Source organism: Ambystoma mexicanum, chromosome 7q, assembly GCF_040938575.1.
Source record: "Ambystoma mexicanum isolate Mex_15411 chromosome 7q, UKY_AmexF1_1, whole genome shotgun sequence".
In the NCBI taxonomy this organism is placed as follows: Eukaryota; Metazoa; Chordata; class Amphibia; order Caudata; family Ambystomatidae; genus Ambystoma; species Ambystoma mexicanum.
The window spans coordinates 1,025,923,422-1,025,935,987 of record NC_090941.1 but is presented as its reverse complement, the minus strand read 5'-3'; the positions used below and the strand labels follow the sequence as shown (position 1 = coordinate 1,025,935,987).

At 45.5% G+C, this 12,566-nt stretch overlaps 1 protein-coding gene across 4 annotated transcripts in view; it reads right to left on the bottom strand.

The window, feature by feature from the left end:
- Nucleotides 1-12,566, bottom strand: part of NUMA1 (nuclear mitotic apparatus protein 1) — a 1,289,555-nt gene that overhangs the window by 1,097,079 nt on the left and 179,910 nt on the right. For all 4 annotated transcript variants that reach the window (XM_069640302.1, XM_069640305.1, XM_069640304.1 and 1 more), the window contains exon 3: nucleotides 458-543. In XM_069640302.1, coding sequence (XP_069496403.1) covers nucleotides 458-543 — 86 coding nt within the window. The remainder of the gene's footprint in view (nucleotides 1-457; nucleotides 544-12,566) is intronic.

The window sequence follows — 12,566 nt, the reverse complement described above, 5'->3', positions numbered from 1 at the left end:
TTTTAATGGGATTAAAAGATAAAAACGTCGACACCCTTGTCTGTAAGCCTATTGTATGGTCGGTGGGGATTGCCGTTGCACCCTACCTTGTATGTACAATGTCAATAAAAATATAGTTAAAAAAAATAGTTATGCTGAGGAATGTGGGATATTAAGGTTTTGCAGTTTTTACTCAGATTATGGCCTGAGAAACTGCCATTCCTCTAACACCCCTTCCATGTTGCAGACACTTGAAGAGCTTGTTAATTGCAGAAGTATAGGTTTTCCTTGCTGCACAGCATACAAATGTCAGCCGAGTCTGTACAGATCCTGCCTACACTGAAAACCGACAACATTATGGCGGCACAATTATAAAGCAGTAGTTCAAAGCGAATCCATCTATTCTTTGAAGAGCTATAAACTTGCAGCAGCATTACACCACAATTAAATCACTGAGCGTTTTGTGCTAGTCACTCACAATTTTATGATTACTTGGATGAGAACGGAACCGTCTACAAGCTGGGTCAGCTGTTTGATGGGCTCAGCAGGTCGAAAACAGTTTACCTGTGAAAGGCAAAGCAATAAGCATTAATTGTGTAAAGGCAAAACATGGAGTTATAGTTCAGGCAAGAGGAATCAATGTACAGAGTGTGTCTACATCAAATAGGAGTATTTGATTTACAAGTCAGTTAAAACATGCATTGGCAATGCCACCAGTTTGGGCTTGTGTAGGCATGAGAAAGGCTCTTGCCAGGCGCAAAATATTGGGAGTACCTGGGCATCTTAATAGCACTGCCTGGCAAATTCCCAATACCTATACACAGGCCAAAACTGCTGGGTTTGGCAATTCTGGTTTTTAACAGGGCTGCAGTGAAAGACACACAGACCTGGTTGACATTTTTATTACAGCAGTCACGGGTTTACAGCGCCAATTAAATCCTTGGCTCTCAGAAGCCTGCTTTGAAAAACCACTGGAAGGCACTTTGAGTGCAAAGTTTGATAGTAAGGATTGATAAAAGGAGCTCAAAGAATTCACATGAGGTGGTGTTTTTGGCAGGAAGGATCAGGAACTGGGTGGGAATGGCCATAGGGATTCGGATGGGCATGTCCATCATATGCCATTCCTCTCCATCGGTACTTGAATGCAATAGTTTTGGCGTTTCACAAGCGACGCCTAAATAGCCCAAACTGAAAACTTAATTAAATACAACGTACTTCAACACATGCAGGTATTGAACATGAAACGGGTGAGCTCTTTAACCCAGATGTCACCACCATAGCATACAGTTGAGTCACCCCCATCCCTTCAAACTCTGGGCTCTTCAGGTGAATTTCTCAGTTGGTGGACACTCTGGAAAATTGGGAGGGTCTCTCTGCAAATGTTGTGGCAGGGAGGTGTGAATAGTGCTTCTATGGGCTCTTTTGGTCTCTGTCCCTTTCTTACTATTTTGCTTACACTCAGCTCTAACTCACCAGCAGAGCTTGCTTTTCACTGCCATATCCCAAATTGCTTGTTCAATCTCACAGCTTTCACCCACTTTCTATCGACTTTCCCTTTCGTCTTCCGATAGCGCTTTGAAGCAGCCAAAACATGGTAGTAAGCATTGTAAAGTAAACTTACACACAAGTGAACATTGTACCCAGTTTCTTTTAACGAGCAGGAGCGTTTACCCAAAGCAATTAATGAACAACATCCCATACAATGAAGCAGTTTCATAAACTCAATATACTTTTGGGATATCATGCAGTCACAATAAAGACCTACATGTCAACCTGACACTCTTATACTCTCTTCCCTTTCTCTCTCCTCCCTCTAGTACCCCCTTCATACTTCCCTTTACCTGCCCCTTTCTCTCCTACGTCCTCCCCTCCTCTCGCTTCCTCACTCTATTCCCCTTCTCTCTCCCTCATTTCCTTCCCCTCCGCCTCCCCCTCCTTTTTACCTCATAGGCTAATTGTTCTACATACCGTTTTACTGGTTTGATTCATATTTTGTAAATTGCTTCTACTGTATCATGCTCTATGTATTAATGTTAACTGTAAGGCGCTTTGGAGCAAAGCGCTATATAAGAATAATAAATACAAACCATAGGAGGCTGTGCAAGGGTAGAATGCAAGGTTGCGCTATTAGTGTCCTTAACAGTCACAACGATTGGGATTCATTGAGCTAAGTGAGGCAGGGGGAAAGGTCTGTAGTTTTACCAGAAGTGAGGCTTGTGCCATGCTTTTCATGAGCCCGGTAGAAAAATCCCACTCCATGTCAATGCTGCCAAGTAAAAAAAAAGTACCTCGCAGAGCTGTTCAGACAACAGATTGTAGGGGGTAGAAGATCGGACCCTTTGGCAATTATGAAGGTAGAGCAGTACAGATGGCATAGTTGCCATTGGATGCAAACCAGTGCAGCGTATCAACTCTTTTGCAAGAACCGATTCGTTTTAGTTCCAATACACAATAATTCACTTCAAAAACATTTGACTTTTTTTTATAAGGAAGTAACTCTTGCATTCTTAGTCCACAAACCCCCTCCATTCATACTAAAGAGCTAAACACATGTAACTTCCATTTACACATTGTTAAAAATGGTCAGTCTGGGATTGGTTCAATATTATGTTATGTTATTTGGCATTTATATAGCGCTCTATACATCATTGGTATGACATCAAATCACTGTAGGTTGAACGCCCTCGAGGACCGTAGTCCAGGTCAGTTGAGAGAATAAGGTGTCGTAGGGTGCTTGGGTGCCCCAGTTATGTGTGCAGCTGGTGTGATTGCCTGATGATGGCTGCATCCTAGCATTTAGGTGTGGTGAGATTGATATCAGTTGAATGTGTACAGTCTGGGGGGTGGACATCAAGACTGGGTTTTGGCTGTGTTAGGCCTGTAAGACTTCTGTGAGCAGCTACGCCGGTTTGTCATGGGAAATACCTGTGTTTTATTAGAATGGTGAGGTGTTTATGTGGTAATGTTCGTATGTGAGCAGCTAGGTCGAATTTGATCGAGGGGTATAGCTGTACTCTAATGAGTGATGGTGTAGAGTGTAAGCATACTTATATGGGGGTGAGGGTTTGGGTTGAATTAGGATCTAAGCCATAGGCAAGTAGCATTTACAATTCTATCCAACTGTGGCACGTGATGACATTAATAGTCTTACCTAGATGCGACGCAGTGTGGGACATGCTAGCATTCACAATACCAGCTAAGTGATGCTATTATTCACAATTTTATCTAAGTGTGAAGCAACATTCCCGTTTCTATCTAGATGCGACACAGGCTAATGTCCATGATTCCATCTAAGTGAGGCACATAAGATTCTCATTTCTGTCTAAATGCGACTCGATTCCATCTAAGGGAGGGACATGCTAACATTCGCATATCTAGATGCTTCTCAGACTATTATATATTACTATCATAATTCCATTTAAGTGAGCCACATGCCAACAGTCAATTCTATCCAAGTGTGGCACATGCTGTCATTCACAATTCCATCTAAGTGAGGGACATGCTAACATTCACATTCTATCTAGATGCACATTCTATCTAGATGCAACGCAGGCTAATGTTCACGACTCCATCTAAGTGTGGGACATGCTAACATTCACATTTCTGTCTAGATGCGACTCAATTTCATCTACGTGTGACGCAACATTCCCGTTTCTATTTAGAGGCGACTCAGGCTAAGGTTCACAATTCCATCTAAGTGTGTCACATGCAACCATTCACAATTCCACCTAAGTGTGGGACATGCCAACATTCACAATTCCATCTAAGTGTGGGACATGCAAACATTCTTGTTTGTCTAGATGTGCCTCGATTCCATCTAGGTGTGTAGCTTGTTAACATGCACATATATGTCAAGATGCGACGCAAGGCAAAATTACAATCTTGTCTCGGATAGACATAGGCTGATGGTCACAATTCTATCTAAGTAAGAGTGTTGTAGGTGATGTTGGGTTGGCAGTCTGTTTTGGAAAGGTAATGTAGAGTGGCAGGGCATTCTGGAGTAGAGCGATTGCTTTATTCCCCACCCATGCCACACTCACTTCTTTAGTTGCTGTTGGTTGACGGCTGGCTTCAATGGCTTTCCCTGCAGACACAACTTGGAGCTGCCGCTATAGGAGCCGTCCTTTGCCTTGGGGCTCTTCGCCGCAGGGGCTGCCGGGTAGAGGGCTGCCCTGGAAAGGCCACTAATGACCGGACAATCCAATCAGGGATAGTGAGTGGGGCTAGGAGGGGGAGGAAACACGGAAGGGGATGAGGGCTCAGGGAAGGAGAAGTGTACGGAGAGCTAACGGGCCTGGGGGCACCAAGATTGCACATGAAAAAAGAAATTTAGAGGCACAGAGGGTCTAGGACTCTGCTAAACACTCACCAGGGTCTACGGTGGAAGTGAGGAGAGAGCGAGGGTACCTTTCATAAAGTCTCTTGGTGATTCTTTGGGCAATCCACTCCATCTCCAAGATACAATATCAGGCCTCTCTTTCTAGCAATGCTTTTGGGCACTTGGATGCTTACACAGATTCAGTGTTGTGTCTGGCCTCGATTTCAGTCTTAGTATTTCTGCTAGGTTTACCAGAAAACCCCTTCAAAACTTGCAATGTCATTTGGACACTTATGTACTTTCCTTTTCACAGAATGCAGGGTTTGAACTATCTGCAGGCTCTTAACTCACATTTCACTGGTAGGTCTGTCTTCTTGCAGCATGTCGCTCAGCTCTCCAAATGTCCATCACATCTTTGCAGTTTGCACAGGAGCTTTTGCAAGGCCTTGTTTAAAGGTACCCACAGTCTTAATCTTTGGACTCCAAGCTTCCCAACACTTGGCTCCAGGTTTCACAACCCCTTTGGAGTTTGACGCAGAGTTTCGGTCTGCGTTTGCTCCTTGCTGCAGCAACTTGGTCCGTTTTCCCCAGTCTACCCTGAGCATCAGAAGAGGAGTACCACCTTAAAAAAAAAAACACTGCCACAGAGCAGCCGCAGAGTTTGACGCAGTCGGTCTGCAGTCTGTAATCCAGGCTATCCCGTGAAGAGCAAAACGTTTTGAGAGCGACTCCAGGATGGAAGAAGGTAGCTACCTGCGCAGCTCGCAGCCCCAGAGAGAGGGTGAAGCAGACTCTGAACCTCCATGCTCACAAGGGCCCCCATCTACAAAACACTATTCCAGAGAGACGGCTGTGGGTAAGCAAAAACAAAATCAGCTTCAATAAATATGTAGTTGACTAATCCCTACTTCTAGCACCCTTTCAAAAATACTAACAGCTCCTCCCCTAATCTGCTGTACCTTCAATCACTGTTTCTCACCCCATCCTCTCCTCTAGCTGGAACAACTCTCGGCACAGGTTCTCGGGAAACTTATTTTCGGCAAAGAAAACACCCAGAACATGAGGCACGCACAGCCATGGACAGTTACAAAGAATGGGGAATTTTTCCCCAATCCCTCTAACACACAAGAACCATCCAACCAAATGGCAGTTATTTAAGCAGCGCCACCGGTGAGTGGGACAGCTTCTCAGCATGGAGGGCCTGAAGAGAGAACTAGGAATTGTAGGAAAGACGAAAAATCTATCACAGGCTGCAGACATCAAAGCGACTACCGCCTTGCGCCTTTCTGGAGCCCCGACACCACCACTTACCATTCTCCCTGCTCAACCTTGCAGCCCTTGGAATCAAAATATCTCGGAGGGCCCGAGTACCAGAGCCTTGTTCTAGTGGAGGTGCACAACGTCTGCCCTTATACCTTGGATTTTGCACAGGACCAAATTCTGCTAGGTGCACCAGATCATACATCTGTACCTCATTCAGACGAAATAGCCCATGAGCTGGACCCTGAGGGGCAGGTCAATACCCAATTGTGTCCAGTCAACGGGATGATGTTTTACCTGGACTACAATTTGCGACCCCCAATGCGGATGCAAGTACCCAAAAAACAGCACTCACTGAGAATGAACAACCGTCCACACCATCTAGAGGAAAATCATCTACACCGAACACATCATTGATTCAATCTGATACAAAGAAGAAAGTGAGAGACTCCTCGTTGCCTGGGAACATGGCATCTAAACCATCCCACAGAAGAGGGCGCAAATTAATAAATCCATCCAGAATTTACTGAAAGACTATAGAAAGGACCTTGCTTCACCCTGAGCTTGTCAGTCTTTTCAACCCAAGCCGGGAAAATCGCTACCCCCCGAATCCTCAGGAGAACTTTCAGATGCAGAAATCCTTGAAGGAGTCAAGGATAGTGTTGGGTCTATTATGGATGAGTTGCCTTAACCTGGAGTAAACAACTGTGCCACCGATTAAAAGATGGCACATTGCAGCGACTAATTACCAACTCAAGATCACCCCACAAGGAGGAACCCTAATGCACCAAGTTCCCTCAAAAACTGCAAACCCTCCTTATACATCGATGTAAGACACAGATGTGACTATGAGTAAAGAGGACTGTGGGGCGGCCCCTCCCCTGCTCAAACTACCCATAGACCAGCCAGTGGGAACCTTAAATCTTCGAACGACCTACAGCCGGCTTGTGCTCTGGATCCAGAACAAATGGGAATGGTTGGGGGGGCCTATAACAAAACCGCAATATGAAATAGGAAGACGGAAACTTACAGCCCTTACTACTAAAGAGGTTAGGAGAGGGCAACAGCCACATGACCCTAAAAGGCTCCCAACTATTGTGTCATGATGCCTACCTCCAAGGTGCCAGACAAGACCCAGCTACCCCAGAGGCAGACATGTCTTCAAGGGAAGCCACAACAGCCTCAAGTAGGGGCTCTTTGGACTCAGTCCTGGCGCCTTTGGCGCCAGGCTCATATCGGGCCACAGTCCTGGAGCCATAGGCGCCAGGCTCATAAAAGGGGACTTTATGTTAAAGGTGCTTAGTGTTAACTTACCTGATGCAGACCATGCTGCAACATCCAGGCCTTCTGAGGCCTGAACGGGACTACTTTATCTTTGGAACTACTTAACCACACGGGTGTGGTTAGGGGAGGAATACATACCTGAGAGGAAGGATACATACCTGGAACTACTTTGAAGGCTATTTAAGCCACGCCCAAGCAGCAACTCACGCTTCGAGTTGTTCTGCATCTAGCAGCTGGACGCTCACTGTGTTTGCTCCTGCATTCTGTCTTCTGCCACTCCTGCCAGCATCCTGGAATACCTGCAAAGAGAGAAGAGAAGAGAAAAGGGTAAAGAAGAGTCCTTACCTGCTAAATCCGCATTCCGGAGACATCTCGCCGACGGTCCTGAAAAGGAAGACATCCATTTAAAAGCACATTGCATCGATCGCTGCAGCGCCGCATCTCACTCACCTGTACAAGGTACCACCACGTTCTACGGCGACATCTGGACTCGCAGCCACATCACCGCGCCTAGGGAGAAAAAGACAAGAATAAAGGTGAGCGGGGAAAGAAAACAAGGAAACCTTAATTTCCATTACAAAGCTTACCTGTTGGGTTATTCCAACTTCATTTCGGGTCGGTGCCGCATCCTGGCATTTCCGGACCTCGGCCCTTATGGGGAAAAAAAGACATCAGCGTTAGTGAGCGCATTGATACAAGGACACAGAGAACTCTCATCAAGCTCACCAGAGTCTCATTCTTCGGTTCCACAGCTCTTCTCGGAATAGTTTCCGCAACTGAAAAAGAGACAACGAACAATTATTATTGCAGAATCATACTCATTAACAGAATCCTTAAGGTACTATACCGGGAAAACAAAACTTGAACCCTCTACAATCAAAATCCCAGTGAAGTAACTGGATACAACGCGCCCCTGCATGAGAAGCAGGATGGAGAGCTCAACCTTTCAAACCCTAAGGTGAGACTTCACGTGGGGGTCGCAGGAGAGTTTCGTAGAGGGGTGAGAAGGGAGCGGGAGGCTTATACTTTCTCCCGGAGTTTGTTAATACTCCCTTTTCACATACAGAAAGATATTCCTGCGAGCCAGACAAGCCAGATTCGAAGGTCCGGTCCAGTCCATCTTCCGGGTCCTGCGCTTCACCATAGAAGAAGCAACAACACTCCAAACCAGACCTGCGCCTCCGTGGGAGTCAGGTGAGCGTAACATATTGCAAGACCTGAACCAAGTATCTTTGTAGGAATACACAATTGCCAAAATTCGGCTAAAACGCCACCCATATTTTAGATTCTTCAATGGATTCCTCTATCTCATACTGCCAAGACAACAAACGCCTAGAGCAATCACATGTGCCAACAGAAAGAAAATAAAAAGAAACCACCTGATCCAACAATGTCGACTGAAACAATTGCTTTAGTACCGATCACTAAATTGTACAAATCAATAAATGATACATTAAAGGATCACTCGCCCTTGAAGTGATGGAAAACTTAAAAAAACAGTGCCCAGAAAACGAGGTACGAGCCCATTAATATTTCAACGTGTCACAGAGCCCTCACGGCCGAAGTAGGTAGACACACGGCATTTGCTTCAGAAAAAACAAAGGGGGGGCCAATAGCTGTGACACGCTCGAAGCCTATAAACTCTCTCCTGAAACCTGGGAGCCTGAACTGGATAAAATTCAGAGAAGAAACCAAAAACCTATTGAGGCGACTAACCAAGACTTTTCTCTTTGCGCAAAGTAAGCAGACATAGTAAATAACTAATTACTGGCTCCAAACCTAGCCCAAAACTCTTATACTGACCACGGAAACAGCTCAACCAAATCAAATAAAAAATATAGCCCCCCCAAAACCGCTCAGAGGAAGATTTTAAGGAAAGATTCTTTGCGAGCCCCTGAACCCTCAACAATGACCAGGCAAGCAGGAAATGTGGGGATTACAGTATTTGTAGCAAAATGACAAATCATAAATGAAACAAGACCTAATGGATCTATCCCAGTATTCCATCGAACACTCAGAGTCCGAGCTGGTTACAACAGACACTGGACTTCAAGGATCACAGTGCCAGCATTGATAAAATAGAAAAAATACAGAAACACGCATTTCCATCATAGAGGGGCCAGACTCCAGTATTCCTGACACTTTTTGAAAAAAGAAAGAGCATCTACGAGACAAGTGAGGACACATTGGACCCTAATCCACTTCAATCTATCATAAGCTCGACCAGAGAAACCCTTGGCTATCCCCACCTTGACCTTGAGAAGAGGAGAGGAGAGAAAGGGCCTTGACTCAGCCTCCACGAGTCCCAAAACCTAGACAGAGTAACCAACACTGAAGAAGCTACCAACACCATTACAGCTTCCCCTTTAACCAGCAGGACAGAGGTCAGAAAGGAGCTCTAGACCAGAGATGTTCCAAAGATGAAGCAGCTGACATACGAACCACAAGAAACCAATTTGAGCTTGAAACAGAAGTCAGTGCTCACTAAAATTAGGTAGAATCTTGGATAAAGATGATGACCTGATATTGAACAGAAAGTTATGCAAAACAGTTATGGCACACTTCACTGTATTCTAAAAACATCAAGTCCTCTCAAAAGATTTGAAGATTGAATTTGGGGATGAACGTATGGAGAGCATAGATATTCATATCCCATCCACAGTGGTATAGGGGATGTTAATGGATGTAGCTCAAAGTCTGCTAATGCTTGGCTTCAACTTAACACCAGCAAAGATATAGGGGTGCCGCAGTGGGAACGAGAACCACATCGGTTAGATCCAGCGTACACTCCCTCCTCCGTTCATCCCCGCCCCTCCTCGACGATATGGCCATGAGAAGACCAAGGGAGATGCAAACTTTTTTTTAGACCCATTGGAGACAGGTCGTGTCCCGAAAGGCCAGAGACTCAATATTAATGTCACATTCAAACCGGATCGATTGTTGGATCAAAGTAGACACAAAAACTCATTGGACCTGGACCCAGAAAAATCAAACTGGTCCTGAATCCCGAGAGCCCTGGCCCAACAAGACTGCATGGCCATCCAAGATGCCTCTCCCTATATTAAAATCAGATAGGCATAAAGATATAACGTCCACATTCAATCGCCGGAAGATAGCCTCTTGGAATAGAAGGGGTTGTAAACACCCGACAGTGAAAAGTGATGTAAATTTGGGGGACTATAATTTGCTATGTCTGCAGGAAACCTGGTTGACTGAAAATCCCACCCATAACAGATATGAAGGAGTGCTGTCCCCAGCAGCTAAAGGTAAAAAAGGACACCCTATCTCCAGCCTATCGACTGCGGTAGGATCTGGCAGTAGCCTGAACCTCACAACTATAATCTTTGCTAATCTATTTGGCTCAATAACCAAGTGAGATTGAGGGATCCAGTGAAGCCACGGACCCATGAGTCATCTACGCTGGTCATTTTAAACCTTTACTGGAACCCTGAAGCGCTGTCAAATGAGAATTCCTGGACATGGCTTCAGGCCTAACTGACTATGCATATACCACCAGCATACCACTCAATCTTGTGCGGCGACCTTAACGCAAGATGCATAAAAGGAGATCATGGAAGGAGTGGGCTGGAAGGTAGTTCTGCCTTGGTGGATAGAGGAGTCTTGTGAAAGTCGCTCATGGCCTCACGTGACCTGCACATCTTATACGGTCAAATAGAAAGGGGACGTACCACCAACGTTGACTTTGAGGAAGAGTCGCCCAACATGCAGTAATTGATTACATTTTCAAATCTAGAGACATCTTGCACCTTGTCACATCTTTTGAAGTGACCAAGATGGTAAACCTCGATCATAATCTGAGTGCAAACTGGTCAGCGGCGGCGGAACCAGAAAGACACAGAATGAGGACATCTCTGGAGGAGTGCAATAGAGGCACAATTAAAATGGACTAAAACTGCAATTGAAAAGCTAACAATTTCATAAAAAGTCTGAACTGAGCTTTAAAACTGAGAATGTCAAAGTCGATTATACTCCCCTTCTTGAATGTTGCCGCACTCAAAAACGTGGCTCCCTGGTGGAGACAACAAAAAGAATCCACACATACGATGCCTTAATCGTAGAAAAAAAGGTGAACATTGAGAAGGGCTAACATTTAGCGGCTAATACAAAACACCAGGATGACAAAGAAGAACAAGTTACTCTCTTACCTGGTAACGTTCTTTCGATGGGATGGTCCGACGACTTATTCCATATCTATGGCAGTAATCACCAAAGCTGTGCTGCTTCGGAAAATCTTTCGCAGTCTGCGTCGATGACATCGATACACCGTCCTCGAGGGCCTTCGTCGAGCCGATGTTACAAGTAAGACGCACGACGCTCGTAGCCTCAGTTGTAGTTTTTTTCCCCCAGAACGTGTGGCACCAATCTACTGCCAGTATGACCACAGAAAGCCTTGCGGAAACGTAAGCTGCAATCGCATAATAATTCTGTAGCGGTGTAGGCAGGGAGGGAGCGATATGGAATACGTCGGACCATCCCATCGAAAGAATGTTAGCAGGTAAGAGAGTAACTTGTCTTCGAGGGGATTGGGTCCTCCGACGTATCCCACATCTATGACAGACTCCCAAAGCAGTACCAACGTAAGGAGGTGGGAAAAGAATTTAACATATACAAATTTAGAATGTCCAATCAAATTGCAGAGTAAAGGACCGCCTTGCCAAAGGCCAGATCCTGCCCATGGGAAGAATCTAGGGAGTAGACACGTATAAAAGTATGAACCGAAGCCCAAGTGGCTGCATCACAAATGTTACGAAAAGGAACACCCTTCTGCAGAGCAGTAGAGGCAGCCATACCCCTAGTCGAATGGGCCCGTAAGCCTACCGGAGGGTCCTTACACGCCAGGCGGTAAAACTCAGAAATTGCCAAGATAATCCATCTAGACAAAGTCTGCTTAGTCAAAGCTTGTCCCAAACGCCTTCCAGCGTAACCAATAAAGAGCTGATCGTCCACTCTGACCCAGGACATGCGTGAAATGTAGAAACTTAACGCTCTCCTAGGATCCAGCCGCTGGAGCCTCCTCTTCCTTACCAGGATGCGGAGGAGGATAAAAAGCCGGAAAAATAACCTGGCTTAAATGAAATTCCGATACCACCTTCGGAAGAAAGGAAGAACGAACTCGAAGGACAACCCGGTCCTTATGAAACACAGTTAAGGGTGGCTTAACTGAAAGTGCCTGTAACTTACTCACCCTGCGAGCGGAAGTGACCGCAACTAAAAATACCGTTTTAAGCGTTAACAGTCTCAAAGGACAAGAATGTAAAGGCTCAAATGGAGCAGCCATTAGAAAATTGAGAACAAGGTTCAAATCCCAACCAGGCACCTAGAAAGGTGACTGAGGGAACACAGTGAGCCCTTTCAGAAACTGATAAATTAAAGGAATTTTAAAACAACACTCCTCAGACGAGCGCTTAAATATGGACAGCGCCGCCAGGTAACCTTTAATGGTACCCACTTGCAAGCCCATGTGGGCTAAAGAAAGCAAAAAAGACAGAACCATAGGAATTACATGAATGGTAAAAGGACTTTGTTGCCGGCCGTCTGGCCGAAAGCAACACCTCCATCATGTCTTCAGTGAGGTCCCAATCCTTCTACCTCAATCTTTCAGAAGCCAAGCATGAGGGTTGAGGAATCTGACCTCTGGATGGAGAACCTGACCCCCCCCCCCCTCCCGTGAGAGCAGATCGTCTCAGTAGGGAAGACGACGTGG